We start from the raw sequence: 20,025 nt of genomic DNA, 5'->3' as shown, positions 1-20,025 counted from the left end.
GGGATGGCTCTAATTATTAGGAAATTACTTCTTTCAATAAACCTAAATCTAACTCTACACCTTCCCCCTATTGCTCCTCATTATGTCTCCGGGGCCACTCAGAACAAATGCCCCTTCCTTGGGATAACCCTTCAGATTCTTCAGTTCAATTCAACATTTATTAAAATACCAACTATGTGTAAGACTCCATGCTTAGTGTTGAGAATACAAAGACAAAAATGAAAAACCGTAGCTTCCTTCAAGGAGATCACGTTCTACTGCAACACAACTAACCTTTTCCCACCTGATGGCTTCTTTTGCCTGAATGTCCCCAGTTCCTTAAACCAAATCTAAACATAAGGGAAACAAAGAAGTTACTATTCTGCTTTTCTGGTGGGGTGGGGAAAGAGAGAGAGAGAGAGAGAGAGAGAGAGAGAGAGAGAGAGAGAGAGAGAGAGAGAGAGAGAGAGAGAGAGAGAGAGAGAGAGAAGGGAGAGAGAATAGGAGAGAAAGAGAGAAGAAAGGAGAGAGAGAGAGAAGGAGAAAGAGAGGGAGAGAGAGAAGGAGAGAGAAAGAGGGAGAGAGAAAGAATAGGAGAGAGAGAAGAAGGGAGAGAGAGACGAAGGGAGAGAGAGAATAGGAGAGAGGAGAGAGAGAAGAAAGGAGAGAGAATAGGAGAGAGAGAGAGAGAAGGAGAAAGAGAGGGAGAGAGAGGAGGAGAGAGAAAGAGGGAGAGAGAAAGAATAGGAGAGAGAGAGAAGAAGGGAGAGAGAGAGAATAGGAGAGAAAGAGATGAACCAAGAAAGGGAAGGAAGGGAGGGAGGGAGAGAGGACCAGCAGATGTCTGAATAATTGAAGTCCCCTATCACTGCTATATCATGACTGTGCCAAGACGTCTTAATACATTTCCTCTTTTTGTCCAGGTCATCTGTAGTATATTCCGCTTAGAATATTACTTCTATTCCTGCTTATATTGATCATCACTCAAATATTCTTTATCACATTTCTCCCTCTCGTCCTTGGACTTTTTCCCATGAGTCTATCTTCTTTATTAAATGTTGTTCTTTTTTTTTTATCATGAACTTAATAGACACGAACATTTCAATTTGCAAGGAAAAGAAAAGAGAGGTTTATAGATGAAACTGAACTTTTATACAATTTTAGAAGTACCTACTGAATTTAACACAATAGTATCCAAATTGCTCCGCTTGTCTGTGTTCCCTTCTCAACTTACCTCTGTTCTCACATGGTTGGATTTTTTTTGAGACTTGGTTTCCTTATGTCACCCAAGCTGGAAGGGCAACATCCAGTCATGGGACTGATCCCACAAATGATCAGCCCCAGAACTCTCACCTGCTTCATTTTTTTTTTTTTGGATCTGGGCTCCTCTGCCCCTCCTAAAGTGACCTGTTGACCTTTTGCTTCTGTGGGGCTCACCATATTGGTGCTGAACTTAGTGTGAACACCTGATTGGTTTATCCCATTGCAGCCCAGGAGCCCTGAACTTGAGAGACTCACCAGCTTCAGCCTCCTCAGCACCAGAGACTATAGGCATTTTCAATTTTTAAATTTTTATTCTAAAAATATTTTTAATTTTTTTGAATTTAATTTTTAAAGTAATTCTTCATTAATGCTCTTTTCATCTTTTTTTGTATCTTTATCACTACCTCTGCACTTGCCTACCATAACTCTCTCATTCTCAAAATAAAAGCCAGAGTCCTCAAGTAACAAATATGTATAATCAAGCCAAATATATCCACATAGTGACCATGTCTCAAATTTTTTTCTCATGCTATCTACCTAGTCCATCATTTCTCTGCCGAGTGGGAAGCATGCCTCATCATCAATTCTTCTGGAATCATGAAGGGTCTTTAGTATAATTTTTATAATCCTCAGGGCATTATTTATCTATTCCTTCCCTTTTAAATATAGTATACCTGTCTAGAGCCAACCAGTCTGGGTCTTGTCTCATCAGGTATAAAGGATATCTGGGATGTCAAATTTTCCTTCTTTGGTAGGTTACCTTATTTGTTATCCATACTTTGTGAATTTGTATATAGATATCTGAGATCATGTATCATTACCACTTCTTTTCTTAAATTTTGTCTCCATTGAATTTCTGTGTGTCTCTACTGATATTCCTCTTTACAAACCATAATTATTTTCTATGGTATGTAGGCAGGTCTTTTTTCTCAGTTTAAAGTCCTTTTGATTCAGTTGGTCAAAGTACATTCAAATATTAATATTGTTTTTTAATCATCGCTGGCTAGAAGCCCATCATTTCTATATTTGTAGTTATGATCTAGACATCCAAAACCCTGTTCTCAGATACCATCTCCTTAATCAAGCTGTTCAATTCCTGAATCTGCCTTTCTCTTCTTAAGTATGGTCTTTGATTTACAGCAGGGATGAAAAATGCCACCTGTGCTCCCAAAGTATTTTTTGTTTGCTGATGACTTCCTAATCTAGAATAATACTTTCATATTCTTTCTGGCAATATTATTTGTGCCCACATGCATCACCAGAAGTAGGTAGTAATCATAAAGTTTGATTAACTTTAGGAGGTCCTTTGTCTCTTACTAAATACATGGTCCAAAAAAGTAACAGACTTCTCTGTTGTTAAAATGAACTTCTTTGTTTTGAAGCCATCCCTCTGAATCATTTATAAACCTTCATAAATACCTCCATGTAGTATTTTTCATGACCTCCATAGCACCTAGCTCAATACCCTACCCAGAGATAATTTGGGATGGAGTGAATAAAGTCCAGGCTACTTGGGTTTGAATCCTAGGGCTACCACTTACTGTGACCTCAGGCAAATCATTTCAATTCTTCAGTCCTCACTTTCCTCATATGTAAAAAGAGAATAATAGCACCTGTACTCCTTACCTCAAGGGGTTATTGGCAACAAATTCTTTGCAAAACTTCAAGTGCTATGTTAATTTGAACTACTACTATGATGATGACTACTTCTACTACTACTGCTGTTGTTGTTTAATTGTTTTCAGTTGTGTCCAACTCTTAGTGACTCCATTGGGGTTTTCTTGGAAGATAATGGAGTGGTTTCCCTTTTTTGTCTCCAGCTCATTTTACAGATGAGGAAACTGAGGCAATCAGGGTTAAGTGACTTGCCCAGGGTTACATAGCTTGTAAGTGTCTGAGACTGAATTTGATCTCAGGTCTTCCTGACTTTAGGCCTGGTGCCCTATCCACTACACCACATAGCTGCTCTTCTCCTCCTTCTCCTTCCTCTTTTCCTTCTCCTCCTACTCCTTCTCTTTCTCCTTTCTCTTCCTCTTCTTTCTCTTCTTCTTCTCCTTCTTCTACTACTACTACTACTTCTTCTTCTCCTACTACTGCTACCTCTACTACTACTTCTTCTATTACTACTACTGCTACTACTACTACTACTACTTCTACTACTACTACTATTACTACTACTTCTCTTTCTCCTTTTCCTCCTCCTCCTCTTCATCCCCTCTTATCCTCCTCTTGCTCCTCTGACTTATTCTTTCTTTGGCATATAGAACCCCGTTCCTCTACCACTGCAGAATGTCTGAAACTTCCAAGTCCTAGACTCTTGTTTCAAAACAGTGAAAGACTGTGACTTGCCTAGCATTATGTAGCTGTGTCAGAGGCAGGAATCACCGAATCACAGAATGTGGGATGTGGGAGGGTCCTCAGCAGCCATTAGATCCATTATAGCATGTGATCATCAAGGCGGGAGAACCCACCACTTTGTGAGGCAGCCTGTTCTACTTGTATACAGTTCTAATTGTTAGGACATTTTTTCTTACATTGAGCCTAAATTAGATCCCGGTTATTCCTCTGGGGCCAAATAGGATAAGACTAATCCCTTTTCCATATGGTAGCCCATCATATATATATTTGAAGACAACAATCATGTCACCCCTTAGTCTTCCCTTCTCAAGACTAAATGTGATTTAATTCCTTCAACCAGTCCTCATATGATCTGGTCTCAAAACCTTTTACCATGCAGGTTGCCTTGCTCTGGACATTCTTCAACCTATCAGTGTCATTGTTAACCTCATCTGGTGTTCAGAATTCAATACGGTCTTTCCTGATTTCAAAGTTAGTTTTCTACCTACTATGCCACACTCACTCTAAAGTTTTCAGTATTATTATACTTGCTTCCTTGAATGGTTATATTTGGTGATATCTCCTGAGCAACATGGGGGTGATGATCCTAGCCATGGATAGTCTTGAGAATGTCAAGATTGAATATATCTTTCCCTGCTCTGAGTCCTAGTGTAAAGTTTGATGAACTTGTCACAGTTTGGTAAAAGATAGAACCTATAAGGTGCTAAGTTGTCATGGGTATCAGTGGGGAAAAGGGGACAGACATTCTAAGCCTATTTCTGAGGAAACATCTGATTTTTTGTTTGTTCCTTTTAGTTTCAGAAGAACCGTCATGACCAGGTTGCCACCAAATACAAACTCATGGAGATCGCTAATTATGTTGATAAGGTGAGACCAGGTGTGTAGAATGGATCATTAAACAGTGTATGAGAATTTTAGAAATTTTAGAAAAGGAAGCAGTAGTCACTGTGAGCCATCATGTCTTCATTAAGAGCAAACTATGCCAGGGTAATCTCATTTTCTTTGATCTAGCTACCAAATGAGTAATAAATCAGAGGAATATGACATAAATAATTGGATAGAATTTCAACAAGGCATTTTACAAAATAACACATAATGTTTCAATGGACAAGATGGAGACATTCAGGTTAGGAAATAAAATAGATAGGTTTAAAACTTAGAGATACACAAAAGTGATGACTAATGGATCAGTGTCAACGTGGAGGGTTGTGGAATGCTACGGGACTGTCTTGCTCTATGTTTTTAACAGTGGCATCAATGGAGTCACAGATAGCAGATTATCAAATCTTCAGATGACATAAATCAATGAGGGTTAGCTAATCCTTTGAATAGAAGAATTTCAATGAAAAAATATCCCAAAGGGCTAAAATGTGAGTTTTAATTATGAACATATGTAATTAAAAAAGATTAAATTTAATATGGATAAGTGTAAAGTGCATAGACCTATGTCCTCTTTTGTTCTATACATTATGTTTGCCTAATCACTTATTGACTTTTTTGGTTACCAAAAAACAGTATTGATTCCTATTGAGTTTCAGGCCATGAAAACCCCCAGTTTTTTTCACATGAACTCTAATTCCATCTGAATTATTGTATACAGTTATGAGCAATACATTTGGAGAAAGGCCTTGACAAGTTGGAGTATGTCTAAAGGAGGGTGACTCTCCTAGTGAAAGAACCACTAAACCAGCTGAAGGCCTGGAGATATCTGGATTAGAGAAGAAAAAGCTTGGAGTTAGGATCTGGGAAGCTGATAACTGAGCCTTTAAGAATTTATTTTTCTTAACACTAGAATGGAGAACGAGAGGCAAAGGGTGAAAGATATAGAGAGATAGATTTCAATTTGATAGATTAGGGATAGGGACTGAGCCAGTGATTTCATTGGTATAGGGGGACTCCCAGATGAAGAAGACTCCCTCTTCCAATGTAGGTAGGCACCTTCCCTTCAAATTATAGTCTTGGAGATTTGACTAGAGCTGAGGTGTCTAGTCCATGCCAGATTGAAATGCAATTGGGAAATATTTAGCAAAACAAAAAAAAATACATTTAAAAATTCATGTACAGTTCTTCATTTTAGTGTCAAGAACAGAACAGATAGTGTTAATATGCAATTTTCTAGGTTGGTATGTGACTGGCAGGGACCCTTATGTACAGTCTAGTGATCCTCATTTCCATTTCAGTTTAACACCATTGACCTAGAGTACTGAAAGTGTAAGTGACTTGTCCAAGGCCAACATGTGTCAGAGATGGGAACTGAACCCAGGTCTTCTTGATTCCAAGGCCAGCTGGTTATCCATTATACCACACTTTCTCTTCTCTTAATATAAGAAAAAAATCAACAACAAAAATTATTCAAAAATAGAATAAATTGCCTCAGGAGGTGTTGAGTTTCCTTTTACTGGAAGTCTTCAAGAGGAAACCAAATGAATGCTTGTCAGGGATATTGTAGGAGGAAGTTTGAGCCTCAAAGGTATTTTCCAACTCTAATTGGAAAATTTTGCTGGGCCTAAAGTCAGGAAGACTCATCTTCCTGAGTTCAAATCTGGCCTCAGACACTTACTAGCTGTGTGGCCCTAGGCAAGTCACTTAACTCTGTTTGCCTCAATTTCCTCATCTGTCAAATGAACTTGAGAAGAAAATGGCAAACCATTCCAGTATCTTTGCCAAGAAAACCCCAAATAGGGTGTACGTTGGACATGACCAATACTACTGAACAACAACAAGATTTTGGTAGATTCTTATACATAATCTACATGGCACAGAGCAAGTTAATCTGGCAACACATAGTCCTTTCCCAGTGGAATTTTACAATTTTTAAAATTATACAGTCTTAGAACTGGAAAGGAACTCAAAAGTCACTAGGATCAATGCCATACCTAGCATAGGAATCTCTTCTGCACCATCCTTGGCAGTTTCTATTTGAACACCTCCAGAGACAGTAACTCATCCCTTCCTGAGCCATTTAAGGAGAGTTCTCATTGTCTGGAAATTTTATATTTTATAGAACCAGAACTCTCGCTTTTAATTTCCACCCGTAATCTGATTTCTGGATCCAAGCAGAACTAGTCTGCTCCCTCTTACATATGACAGTCCTTTAGATATTTGAAGATGGTCCTTATATCACTTGGAAAGTCTAAACACCTTTATGTGGCATATTTTCCAGTCCTATTTACTCCCCTGGTTAATCCCTCTAATTTCATTTTGCTTATCAGTATCCTTCCTTAAAAATGAAACATCCAGAACTAAACACCAAACTTGAGGAGGGGGAGGCAAGATGACCAGGCAGAGCACAGTAGGACAATCATCTCCATCACTTAATTTTTTTTATGCTGAACTTAACCAACTCCAAATAAAATGAGCATTTCCATCTATGAAGCAGAACAGAAAAGGAGACTTGAATATGAGACTGTGATTCTCTATCACAAGTATCTTGTTTTTCCTTTTAAGTGTATAATAAATTCTGTACATAACTTTCAAAGCTGTCCTGTTGGTCTGTATTTCCTTCACCTCCCTCGTTTTGAACACTAGAATTCTGCTCATGTACCCTAATATGGCTTTGGTCTCTGGGGCCTCTCATGGAGCTTGAAATCAGTTAAATCCAGTTTGTTTTTTTTTCAACATAACTGCTGTCCTGCCTTATCCCCCTCATTCTGTTACTTTCACAGCTGATTAAAAAAAAAACAAAAAACTTGAACCCAATGTGGGACTTTACTTTTCTCCCAATTAAATGACTTATCCATGAGTGAGACCCAAACCTACTCCCTCTGGTTGGCTTCAGGGAGGAAAGGGGACCTGGAAGGAAGAAACCCATGATTCCATTAAAAGCTTGGACAAGGAATGGCTAGAGAAATCAGTCCCCTGGGTCGTTATTCTAGCGCCTTTGCTCTTCCCTCAGTCTATTTTACAATACTGTTGGGACAATTCCCAAACCGAAACAAGAAAAACATCTGGAAAAAATGAGAAAACATGGCTTCCCTGGAGCCACTGGAAGAGGCAAATTCTGCTGCTTTTCATTGAATATCCATTGTTCTCAGACTTCAGCAGGTGGGAAGTTTGGCTGTCTTTTCCAGTTACCAGATTGTTATGGTTCAGTTATTTTTCAGTCTTGTCCTGTGACCCCATTGGAGGTTTTCTTGGCAAAGATTCCAGAGTGGTCTGCCATTTCCTTTTCCAGGTTATTTGACAGATGAAGAAACTGAGGCAAATAGGGTTAAGTGACTTGTCCAGCTAGGAAGTGACATAGCTAGGAAGTATCTGAAGCCAGATTTGAACTTCCCATCATTACCTAGTGAGTAAGGATGAGAGTCAAGGAATAAATAATAGAGTTGGTATTCTAATCCCAGTCCTCTGATTCCAGGTTCTTTCCACTCCTCCACCTTGCCTCTACTTAACCTCTCTGATTCTCAATTGTCATGTCTTTCAGACCAATAGGATGATCTCTGAGGACCTTTTTAGCCCTTATTCCTGAGGTCCTTGTGTTCTTTCTTGGTTCAAGAACTTTGTCTTAGTTGAACCTTGGTTCAGCCTTTCATCTCTTTGTTTCTTTTTCCCCATCTAAAAGACAGGCCTAATGCCTGTTTCTTTTTTCCCCAAGAAATGCTGAGAAAACCAATATGATCACTGATGTTTTGACTAATCAGGAGGAAAAAGATGGTATAAATCCAAAGCAATTCTATTTTAAAAGGTAGTGAAAAGATACCAAGGGCAGCTAGGTGGTGCAGTGGATAGAATGCCAGATCTGGAGTCAGAAAGACTCGTCTTCTTGTGTTTAAATATGGCCCAAGGCATTTACTATCTGTGTGACCCTAGGCAATTACTTCACCTTATTTGTCTCAGTTTCCTCATCTATCAAATGAGCTGGAAAAGGAAATGGCAGACCAGTCCAATATCTTTGCCAAGAAAACCCCAAGTGGAGTCACAAAGAGTCAGACATGACTGAAACAGCTGAACAATAAGAAGAGATACCAATGTTTTTTCCCCCTTATACTTTCAGTTTTATCGCTCCCTGAACATCCGCATTGCCCTCGTGGGCTTAGAAGTCTGGACTCATGGAAACATGTGTGAAGTCTCAGAGAATCCCTATTCTACTCTCTGGTCCTTTCTCAGCTGGAGACGCAAGCTACTTGTACAGAAGAACCATGACAATGCCCAGTTGATCACGTATGTGCCTTATTCTTGAGCTAAGATATGCTGTCTTCCCTCTATGAAGAGGACAGTACCCACCACTGTTGGTAGGCAAGTTGCTTAATTTGTCTGAGCCTCCCCTTCCTCTTCTATAAAATGGGGATAATAATACTACTTTCTGGAAGTATTGTGAGAACCAAAAGACATTAGTAAAGCAGTTTATGGGCAACCATTTTTAAAAGACTACACGATTCAAATGATGAATACCTGTAAGACAAAGGATGGGCTGGGTTAGCTGGCTGAAGAGATGTAGACATTCTTTACAAGAATACATAGGGGGTTGAGTACAGAGAGCCAAGTCTACAGTGATCATGAGTCAGGCAGATGCTTAGTTAATAGGCTACTTTTGAGACCAGGAGCTCTAAGAAAGTAGGTAAGGCAGCAGGAGGGCCAAGGTCAGACTTCAGAGGCCACAGCCAGGAGTGTTCTCTGAAATGTGAATTGTACTGACAGGGGTTTGCTACCAAGAACTGCTCAGAAACTTTTCACTTGACCTGTTGACTTTAGGTGCTTTTTCCTGATCTTTAAAGGAGTTGGCCTGTGTGGTTTTGATGGGGTAATAAATTTGTCTTCTTTAGCCCAGGATCAAAATCTGTCTCCAAATCTATTTAGGAAGGTCTAAGGTCTAAGGTCTAAGTCCTCAGGACAAATAGAAGAGTCTCAAACAAATGATGAATGCAGAATCCCTTGATGCCTTAAGATGGTCAAAATGGTATCATTATGTTGGGGACAAAATACAATGTGTCTGACTGAGGCTGATCAGACCAATACAAGCTTGGAAGGGTCTGCCACAAGTTGGGCACAAATGGTCTGGATGAACATTTGGAGTGGAAATGTCTCTAAATTTGTGCATTTCACTTTTCTTTTGAGCTATTGCAATTCTACTTTGCTCACAGAACACAGCACTTACCTTGATGTGGGCATGCCATGCTGGGCAGTCCTGTGCCAGTGTCTCCCATGTCCCATAATCAATCCCAAAGCTCTTCAAAGAGACCCTGAGAGTGTTATTTTATCACTTCTTCTGACCTCTGTGAATTCTTGCTTCATGTGAGTTCTCTTTAAGATAGTCTTTTAGATAAAATTATAGTTGACATTCAAACAACGTGGCCAACCCATTGGAGTTATTCTCTCTGTAGTAGAGTTTGAATGCTTGGCAGTTCAGCTTGAGAAAGGACCTCAGTGTCCAGTACCTTATCATTTTTTAAGATTTAAATTTATTTATTTATTTTTAATTTTCAACATTCATTTCCACAAGATTTTGAGTTCTAAATTTTCTCCCCATCTTTCTCCTCCCCCACCTTGAGATGGCATGCATTCTGATTACCCCTTCTCTCAGTCTGCCCTCTCTTTTATCATCTCCCCCCCCCCACTTCTCCCCTTTCCCTTTACTTTCTTGAAGGGCAATATAGGTTTCTTTACCCTATTGTCTGTATATATTATTTCCCAGTTGCATGTAAAAACAATTTTTTTAACATTTGTTTTTAAAGTTTTTGAGTTTCAAATTCTCTCCCTTCTTCCCTCCTCACCCACCCCCGTTGAGAAGGCAAGCAATTCAATATAGGTTATACATACGTAGTTATGTAAAACACTTCCATAATAGTCAAGTTGTTGAAAGACTAACTATATTTCCCTCCATCCTATCTCACCTCCCAATTATTGTTCTCTCCTTTAACCTTGTCTCTTTTCTAAAGGCAAGCTTCTGACCACCCCCTGCCCCAATCTGCTCTCCCTTCTGTCATCCCCCTCTCTTCACCCTTTCCCCCCTACTTTCTTGTAGGGTAAGATACCCAGTTGAGTGTGTATATTATTCCTTCCTTAAGCCAAATCTGATGAGAGTAAGGTTCACTCATTCCTTCTCACCTTCCCCCCTTCCCCTCCATTGTGAAACCTTTTTCTTGCCTCTTTTATGTGAGATAATTTGCCCCATCCTGTCTCTTCCTTTCTCCTTCTCCCAATATTTTCCTCTCTTGCCCCCTAATTTAATTTTTTTAGATATCATCCCTTCATATTCAACTCACCTTGTGCGCATTCTCTCTCTCTTTCCTCCAACTACCCTAATACTGAATAAGATCTTATGAGTTACAAATATAATCTTTCCATGTAGGAATATAAACAGTTCAACTTTAATGAGTCTCTTATGATTTCTCTTTCTTTTTTACCTTTTCATGATTCTATTGATTCTTGTGTTTGAGTCAAATTTTCTATTCAGCTCTGGTCTTTTCATCAAGAATGTTTGAAACTCCTCTATTTCATTGAATATCCATTTTTTTCCCCTTAAAGATTATACCTAGTTTTGCTGGGTAGGTGATTCTTGGTTTTAATCCTAGCTCCTCTGACCTCCAGAATATCATATTCCAAGCCCTTCAATCCCTTAATGTAGAAGCTGCTAGATCTTGTATTATCCTAATTGTATTTCCATAATACTCGAATTGTTTCTTTCTGGCTGCTTGCAATATTTTCTCCTTGGCCTGGGAACTCTGGAATTTGGCTACAATATTCCTAGGACTTCCCCTTTTAGTATCTCTTTCCAGAGGCAATTGGTGAATTCTTTCAATTTCTCTTTTACCCTCTGGTTCTAGAATATCAGAGCAGTTTCCTTGATAATTTCTTGAAAGATGATGTCTAAGCTCTTTTTTTGATCATGGTTTTCAGATAGTCCAATAATTTTTAAATTATCCCTCCTGGATCTGTTTTCCAGGTCAGTGATTTTTCCCATGAGATATTCACCTTGTCTTCTATCTTTTCATTCTTTTCATTCTGTTTGATAATTTCTTGATTTCTCATAAAATCATTTGCTCCATTCTAATTTTGAAGGAATTATTTTCTTCCACAAGCTTTTGGACCTCCTTTTCCATTTGACCAATCCTGCTTTTTAAAGTATTCTTCTCCTTATTGGCTTTCTGTACTTCTTTTGCCATTTGAGTTAGTTTATTTTTTAAGATGTTATTTTCTTCAGTATTTTGGGGGTCTCCTTTAGCAAGCTGTTGACTCAATTTTCATGATTTTTTTTTGCAACACTTTCATTTCTCTTCCCAATTTTTCCTCTACTTCTCTTACTTGATTTTCAAAATCTTATTTGAGCTCTTCCATGGACTGTGATTAATTCCTATCCCGTTGGAGGTTTTTGATGTAGGAGCTTTGACTCTGCTATCCTCCTCTGGTTGTATGCTCTGATCTTCCTTGTCATCAAAGTAAGATTCTGTAGTCTAAGTTCTTTTATGATGTTTGCTTATCTTCTCAGTAAAACACTTGACTTTCTAACTCTTTGTCAAGGTATAACTCTGCTTCCAGTGGGGTTGGGAGTCGGGATTGGTGTACTGTCCCAGGCTTCAGGGATTTTGTATCAGCTGCTCAATTCCCCTACTGTCTGTGGCCCCAGAGCTCTGGAAGCAGCCTCTCTCACCACCTCTACTGCTGCTGTTGCTCTCCAGTACCTTATCTTGATAGGTGATCTTCAAAATCTTGCTAAGACAGTTCAGATGAAAGCCATCCAGTTTCCTGGCATGGTGCTGATGTACTCTCCAGGTTTCACAGGCATACAACAATGAGGTCAGAATAACAACTCTGTAGACTTCCCTTAAAACAGAAGGGTCCTAAACAAGTGATGGATTCAGGATCCTTTAATCCCTTATCTGATTTATAGAATATAAGCAAGATCCTCAAGGATACTGACTATTTCATTTTTGTCCTTACATCTCCATTGTGCAGCACAATGTCTGGGAGACAGCAGGCACTTCATAAATGCTTGTTAATTGGAATTTCTCAAAGTCCCCATTGGTGTTGGGCTCATCCCCTGGAGCTATCAGCAGGATATGCTGTGGTGGGGTGTTTGCCCATGCCTCTGAAATGATTAAGCACATACTGTCAGGCCATGAGGGGGAGTGGAGTGAGCACTAGATTTGCAGTCAGATGGCTTGAGTTAAAGTCTGGACTTTACTACCTACTACTTGACCAAATCACTTCCTGTTTCTGGACTGTGGGTTCCTCATCTATAAAATGGGAGTCTTGGACTAGATTCAATCCAGTATTTATTCAGCATCTTCTGTGTTCAAGGCACTATGCAGAAGCCTTTTCTAGCTAGGAATCCTATCATCCCATGTGTTCAGCACTGTGCCAAGCAGCATAGAAGAAATATAAAACATAGTTCCTGAACATAAGAAGTAGGAAGACATGCCCAGTTAGGGTGTGAAGGAAACCCCTCCTGGAACAGAGAGCACACATTTATCCTGTGGTCAGGAGTTTTCTTTATGTAAAACTAATTGGCACATGCGGTAGGTACCTGCTCCCTGGGGCTTCTTTATCTCTAATTACTTGGGTTGAATGGCCTGATCAGTCATTTACCCCATCATGGAAACTTCTATGCTCATTACCATGATGATCTCTGAGGACATAGAACCAAAGGTCAGTTAATAGACAAGAGCATTAAAGGCAGTGTTACATGGTATGAGAGGAGCCTTGCTGGGGCTCTATCCACAGATAGACTCCAGGGGCATTGAGTAGAACAATCAGGGGACAAAGGGCACCAGCTAATGAGACTCCCATCTCACTTACCTATTCAGAATTGAAATTCTTTGAATCCAAGATATTTGCCAATCAGCCAATTCAAATAATAATTAATATATTTTAATATGATGGTCAGCAAGATGGAATCCATCCTGACAAAGGGCAAGGGGGCAGCCATCCAATGGGGTATCACCTGAAATATTTTCTCCAACTCTTGAAAACTCTCTGGAGTAGGCTGGCATCATGGGTATATGGTCATCCTTCTGTCAATAAATAAGCATCTATTAAGTGCCTGCTATGCACTGTGCTAGTCTCTGGGGACACAAAGAAGAAGGATGAAGCAATCCTTACACTCAAAGACCTTGTATTTGAAAGAGGGAGGCCGTAATACATTTATCAGTATTTCCAGAATAAATATAAAGAGAATAAATACAAATAAATGCAAGGTGGTTAAACATGAAGTGGTTCTGGAGGGAGGAAGAGGGCACTAGGAGTTAGGGATATCAAAAAAGGTGTCATATAGAAAGTGGTGACAGAGCTGTGTCCTTAAGGAAGAGAGGGATTCTATAAGGTGGAATGAGGAAAGAGTACATTTTAAATAGAAGTATTCCAATCTTGGTCTACCCTTGCATCTTCTCAAGCATCTCACCCGGATTATGAAAATATTAGCACACTCACAAGTGGTTTTGAATTTAATATGAGGAGGTAAAAGAAGAAATGGCAGAAAAGCCCTCATCAAGAACCTGTATGGCTAGAAAAGGAGGTGGGCTGACCTTGTAAAATAACAGGGATAAAAGATGGGTGGATAAAAACCTGTGTCTGTTATATACTGCTTGAGTGCTTGTTTGGAAATGGTGCTGAATTTGGAGTCAGAGGACATAGGCATGAATCTTGGCTCTACCTCTTACTAATTTGTGCAATAATTATCACTTGACCTCTCTGTAAAATAAGTGCAGATGGATTATCCCACTTCTAAGTCCTTTCTAGCTCTAAAACTATGATATCATGATCCTATGAGAGCTTAAAGGAAGGAGGGAAAGGCCTCCATCACATGGGGGAGATCTTCTGTAGATGATCTAGGGAAAGGAATTGTCTAGGATAAAATGGCATGGAAAGGTTACAATCTACATTAGTGGAAAGAATACACAATAATAAGTTCTCAGATTAATTGGAGCATTTTTTTCTTTTTCTTTTTTTTAAAAAAATTACTGACCAGAGATTGTCATGTTTTGACTTTTTAATATTCCTTAGTTCTTCTTCCCCATTCATTTATCTCTTCTCTCCAGAAGCACATAACGAAGAAAAGGAGATGCCCAGAGCTAAGGAAAAATTTAAAAAGTGAAAGGCTAAGTGAGAGTTAATGACAAGAACTCCCAAGGTGGAAAATTAGAGAAAGTATCTGCAGATCAGAGCTCTGGCCATCCTTAGACTCCTTTGGCCTCAAGCTTTTGAGGAGTTCTCAGTATGGAGTATTTTTTCTCAAGCTCAGCCACAAAATCAGTCAATATGCATTTATTAAGCTTAATAACTATATTAAGCATATTAGCCATAGTAACTATGACTATGTATCAGTCATTGTGCTAAGTGTGGGGCTACAAAGAAAGGCAAAATACATGGTCCTCATCATCAAAGAACTCGTATTCTATGGAGAGAGAGCAAACATACAACTAAGTACACATACAGTATATATAAATTATGTAAATGAGTGTTCATCCTTCATTGCCAAAGAAGACCATGCCATCACAGAAATGATGACGTGACTTGCCCTTGACTTTGTTTTGAGTGAGGGAGGGCTGTGCAAGTCACCAGCCTCACTTCTCCTCCAGAGCCATCTGAATCCAGTGACCAGATATTCATCAGGATGACTAGAGATGGCCCAGGATGAAGCAATTGGAGTTAAGTGACTTGCCCAAGGTCATACAACTAGTGAGTGTCAGGTGTCTGAGGTGAGATTTGAACTCAGGTCCTCCTGACTCCTGAATTGGTGCTCTATCCACTGCACCACCTAGCTGCCCCTGTTATGTAAGTATAAGATAATCTCAGAGGGCAATGGAAGCTATGGCCCAACCTTTCAGGAAAGATGTAATCTTTGCTTCTGGGGGCACTGAGGCTGGTGGGATCACTTGAGTTTGGGGGTTCTAAGCCACAGTAGGCTGATTGGGTATTTGCACAAAGTGGCAGTAATATGCTTAGCTCTCCAGAGCAGAAGGCCACGAGGCTGCCCTAAGGAGGGTTGAGCTGGCCTAGGTCAGAAAAGCTGTAGATCAAAGCTCTTATTACCAATCAGCAATGAGATTAGGTCCATAAATGGTTGCTCTGCTTCTAGCCCAAGTGAGATAGGAAGATTCAGTCTCAAGGGAAAAAAAAAAGAATGTTAGAACTGGAAAGGACCTAAGAACATAGAATGTTGGGACTTGAAGGGACCTTTGGAAAGTAGAATGTAGCATTGAAGAATCTGAGAATTGTAAGGGACCTCAATCAATCCAATTAAAACCATATTTCAAATGAAATCCTGCTATATACCATAGCAGGCAAATAGTCATCTAACCTTTGTTTGAAGAATTCCTTTGAAGGTGATCCCATCCCTTCTAAGGCAGCCCATTCCTCTGGTGACAGCTCCAGTTGTTAGAAGATTTTCCTTAAATCAGTATTAAATTTACCTCTGCATCTTCTACCCATGCTTCTGTCACTATCCTCTGAGGACAAACACAACAAGTCTGGTCCCTTTCCCACATAATGGCACTGCCTTTTAAATATTTAAAGACACCTGTCCTCACTCTCCTTCTCCTGCTCCTGCCAGTCCTTTCTTTAGGCTAAATAAGCTCAATTTCTTCGATTCCTCATATAGAATGAACTCAAAGTCCTTCAGTGTCATGACTGCCCTTCTCTGGATTCTTTCCAGCTTAGCCTCCAGAACTGAACATGAGATCCAGATGTGTTCTTACCAGGAAAGATTCTATAGAGGGACTATCAGCCCCTCATTCCTATAAGTGTGTAATGCAGCCTAAGTTGGCATTAGCTTTGTTGACCCTGAGTGCAACATGGGGGTCACATACCAGAACCTGGGATGCTGATGGGGAAGCTTGGCCCCTGAAGGATATGGGTGTGAATCATCTTGGCATCGTGACCTATGCCACCTTCCCTCTCCTTATTCCCTCCTCCACCCATCTGGCTTCATCCTGTTCAGCAGGAATTGGAAGCAACTTGTAAACCCTGCTCATTTCCTTCCAGTGTAGATTAGGCTATTGGTATATTGTAGGAAGGGGAGGAGAGAGGGAAACTGCATTTTTGTCACTGATTTCTGTCCTTCTCCTCTGTGAGTTTGCCTGGAAGAGACTGAAGGAAAATGGCAATGTGAAGGGATGGGATTGGTTTCTTGAAAACAACAGAGATGGCTCAGAGACCAGAAGGCCTTTATTTGTCTGTAAGTGAGAGGATGGGCTTAAGAAAGTTGACTTTTCAGTGCAACCACTGAAACTGTAATAGGTCATTGATGATTAGGTGTTCCTATATTTGGCTTACTTTTGAAGTGATCTTCTCAAGCCAAGCTTCATTACCCTCTCTTCTCTTTCAGGGGAATGTCTTTCCATGGCACTACAATTGGCCTGGCCCCACTGATGGCCATGTGCTCTGTGTATCAGTCTGGAGGGGTCAATATGGTGAGTCCCATGCAATAAGCCAGGTAGTATGGAAGCTGATTAAATTGTTGCATGACCCAGGAAATTTGCATTTCTGCATATTGAGCTCTATTTTTCCCGTGGATTGAAATAATTGACTTCCACCTCCTTACCCCACCCCCTATCCCTGACCTCCTACTTGGAATTACTGGTGGCAATCAGCAAGTATTGGGGGAGGGCACCTCATGTTTCAGGCCTCCCATGCAACTCCTCTCTGCAATCCCTAATGAGAAAACAGAGGAAAGGAGATAGGAAAGCAATTTCCATATAAGCTAAAAGGCTGGACTCTGATGTGCATTCATCTGAACCATAAATCTGGGTAAATTAATTTAACATTAATTTGAGCTAGATGCTACTCCTAATGTAATAACATTATGCCCTGACCCAGTTAGACTCTCCTGTACATTCTAGCCAAGGAGCTAAGAAAGTAATAGAACTGTTCTTATGCTAAGAACTTCCTCATGAGGATGTTTTGAGGGTTTACTGTTAACCTTTCAGGGTGATATCAAGGAGAACAACCAGGACCTTGTACAACATGTCCCATGGTAGGTACCCTGTCTGAGGCATGACACTGGGCATAGACCATGTGTGTGATCCACTATAGAATATCATAAGTTCATCCTCTTTAAATTATAAGAAAAAAATGACTGCCAAATCATTCTATCATAGGTTCTTAAAGCACCTATTAAATGTCTGCCTGTGTGTTAAAAGGCTGGATCAATAAAGAATGGCAGAGGAGATCTTTAGAGGAGGTCAAGGCTATGAGTGATGGTCTAGAACTGTTCACCTTGACTGAACTCTCTCCTTGCTCAGGATCACTCAGAGAATGCCATTGGGGTTGCTGCCACCATGGCCCATGAGATGGGCCACAACTTTGGAATGAGCCACGACTCTGCAGACTGCTGTTCAGCAAGTGCTGCAGATGGTGGGTGCATCATGGCTGCTGCCACTGGGTGAGTCATGCAGAAAGCTGGAACCGACCTTAGAACATTGAATGTCTGAGCTGGAAAGGACACTGGAACATGGAATGTTACAACTTAGCAACCTTAGAACCCAGAGTGCTGGAATATTAGAATTGTAAAGGATCTTAGAACACAGAATTACAACTGGAAGGGACACTAGAGCATAGAACATAGAAGGCTAGAACTGGAAGGGACTTTAGAAGGTAGAATGTTAAAGTTAGAGGGTCCTTTGAACAGAATCTTAGAATTAGAAGAGACCTTTGAAAGTAGAATATGGACCAAGCTAGAAGGGACCTTAAAACATAGAATGTTAGAGCTAGAAGAGATCTGAGAATATACAATATAGACAGAACGAGATAGGACCTTGAAATAGAGAATATTAGAGCTAGAAAAGGTCTTAGAACTTAGAACATTAGAGCTTGGGATCTTGGAAGTCATCCCTAATTTTATAAATTTTATAAAACTGAGAGCAATTTGCCTAAGATAACACAGCTAGTTAGCGACAGATCTTAGACTTAGACCCAGGCCTCTCAACTAAGAAGCCTGTAAGGAGGCAGGTTGGGAGTAGGGGTAGGACAGTGGCTAGTGTTTCTTCATGTATCTTAAAGGCTCCTGTAAGTTCTTTGTTAGAAGTCTAGGCAGAGGGATCTCAGAAGTAATTGTGTAGTTCTGTGACTTTTGGCAGGCAGTTGAAATGTACATAATAATATAATGTAATTAAAGCATTTTCCCACTTCTGATCTCATTCCCTCTCTTCCCCCATTCTCTTCACTTTACATGTGAGAAGAGTGAGACTCAGAGAAATGTATACAATCCAAGGTCCAACAGCTTATTAAGTAGTAGAGTCCCTGTGAATTCCAGTAGTCTGATTCCAAGTCTGGTGTCTCACCTTGGTTCTCATCTTGGCTCTGTCCCTGCTTCCCCTGGCCTCAGGGTCGTCTTTACAAAGGACCATCATATTGCTTGTCCTTCCTGTTATAAGGTGCCAACGAGAAAATAAATGTGATAGCACTGTGAAAACTACAAAAAAACCCCGCAAAACTTTCTTTACAAAAACTGAGCACCCGTATTATCATCATCATGCCTTATTATCGTGGTTATCAAGTATTATTATTATGGTGGTTTAGGGTGTTTGCCAACAACAACCAGTGCCTGAAGTAGCATCAGGGGATCCGGTTCTGTCAGAAGCCCTGCTCTGTTCCTCAGAGAAAGAACAAGGGAGGAGAAGCATTTACAGTCACACAGGGGAAGTGCTGAGGAAAATGTCCTCTCCCCAAAGGAGCAAGTGTTTGCCATGTTTAATTTGCCCAGCTCCAAAATTCACTTCAGTAGAATCTCTTTTGAGCCATGCAATGCAAATATTTTTTAATGTTTATTACTGTCTTTTGCATTTCATTTTTGCATCACTAGCCAGCAGCACTCCATACCCAGAGCTCCTTCTCCCCCGAAAAGAAGCTGTTCCTTTTAATAAATAAGAGCAGTCAAGCCAAGCCAAGCAGCATGTCGGTTGGGTCTAAAAATCCTTGTCTCATTCTGTACCTCTGTCCATTGTAGCTTGGCCAAGAGGTGGGAGGCACGATTCATCAACTGTCTTTTGGAATTGTGACTGATTATTACTTTGATCAGAATTTAGAAGTCTCTCAGTTGTTTTCCAAGACAGAATTATAGTTATTGTATGAATTGTTTGCCTGGTTCTGCTCCCTTCATGGTAACCCATCATTAACAGAACTCAAGCTTTATGTTTTGTTATCTCTCCTTCCCTCCCATACACAGGTAGATATTTTCACTGAATCATCTGCATCCTCTTGACCAGTTCTTGTGATCACTAATATCTATTTATGAGATAACTGACTGGCTCAAGTTATCAAGTCTGTGACCGTGTAACAGAACTAAGCTGTCTGGTATGGCCATTGAATTGAGCCCATGATCTTGGCCTCATTGGTATGGCCCTCTGATCTACTTGAACTATTCCTAAATAGTTTTTTAAAATCTCCCATGGTTACCAGTTGCCTACCTCCTTAATAAAGTTCAGACTTTTATGTCTCGTGTTCAGGATCACTCATAGCCTGGTACCACCTGACAGTTCTGAACCCTCTCAC

General features: G+C 40.1%; 1 protein-coding gene across 1 annotated transcript in view; it reads left to right on the top strand.

Annotated features, from left to right (window-relative positions):
- ADAM19 (ADAM metallopeptidase domain 19) overlaps nucleotides 1-20,025 on the top strand; it is a 136,274-nt gene that overhangs the window by 94,206 nt on the left and 22,043 nt on the right. The window contains exons 8-11 of the mRNA XM_072630847.1: nucleotides 4,396-4,467; nucleotides 8,594-8,760; nucleotides 16,862-16,946; nucleotides 17,778-17,917. Of these exons, the coding sequence (XP_072486948.1) occupies nucleotides 4,396-4,467; nucleotides 8,594-8,760; nucleotides 16,862-16,946; nucleotides 17,778-17,917 (464 nt within the window). The remainder of the gene's footprint in view (nucleotides 1-4,395; nucleotides 4,468-8,593; nucleotides 8,761-16,861; nucleotides 16,947-17,777; nucleotides 17,918-20,025) is intronic.

The sequence above is a fragment of the Notamacropus eugenii genome, chromosome 1 (assembly GCF_028372415.1).
Source record: "Notamacropus eugenii isolate mMacEug1 chromosome 1, mMacEug1.pri_v2, whole genome shotgun sequence".
Lineage (NCBI taxonomy): Eukaryota > Metazoa > Chordata > Mammalia > Diprotodontia > Macropodidae > Notamacropus > Notamacropus eugenii.
This window is presented reverse-complemented; position numbering and strand designations above follow the sequence as displayed.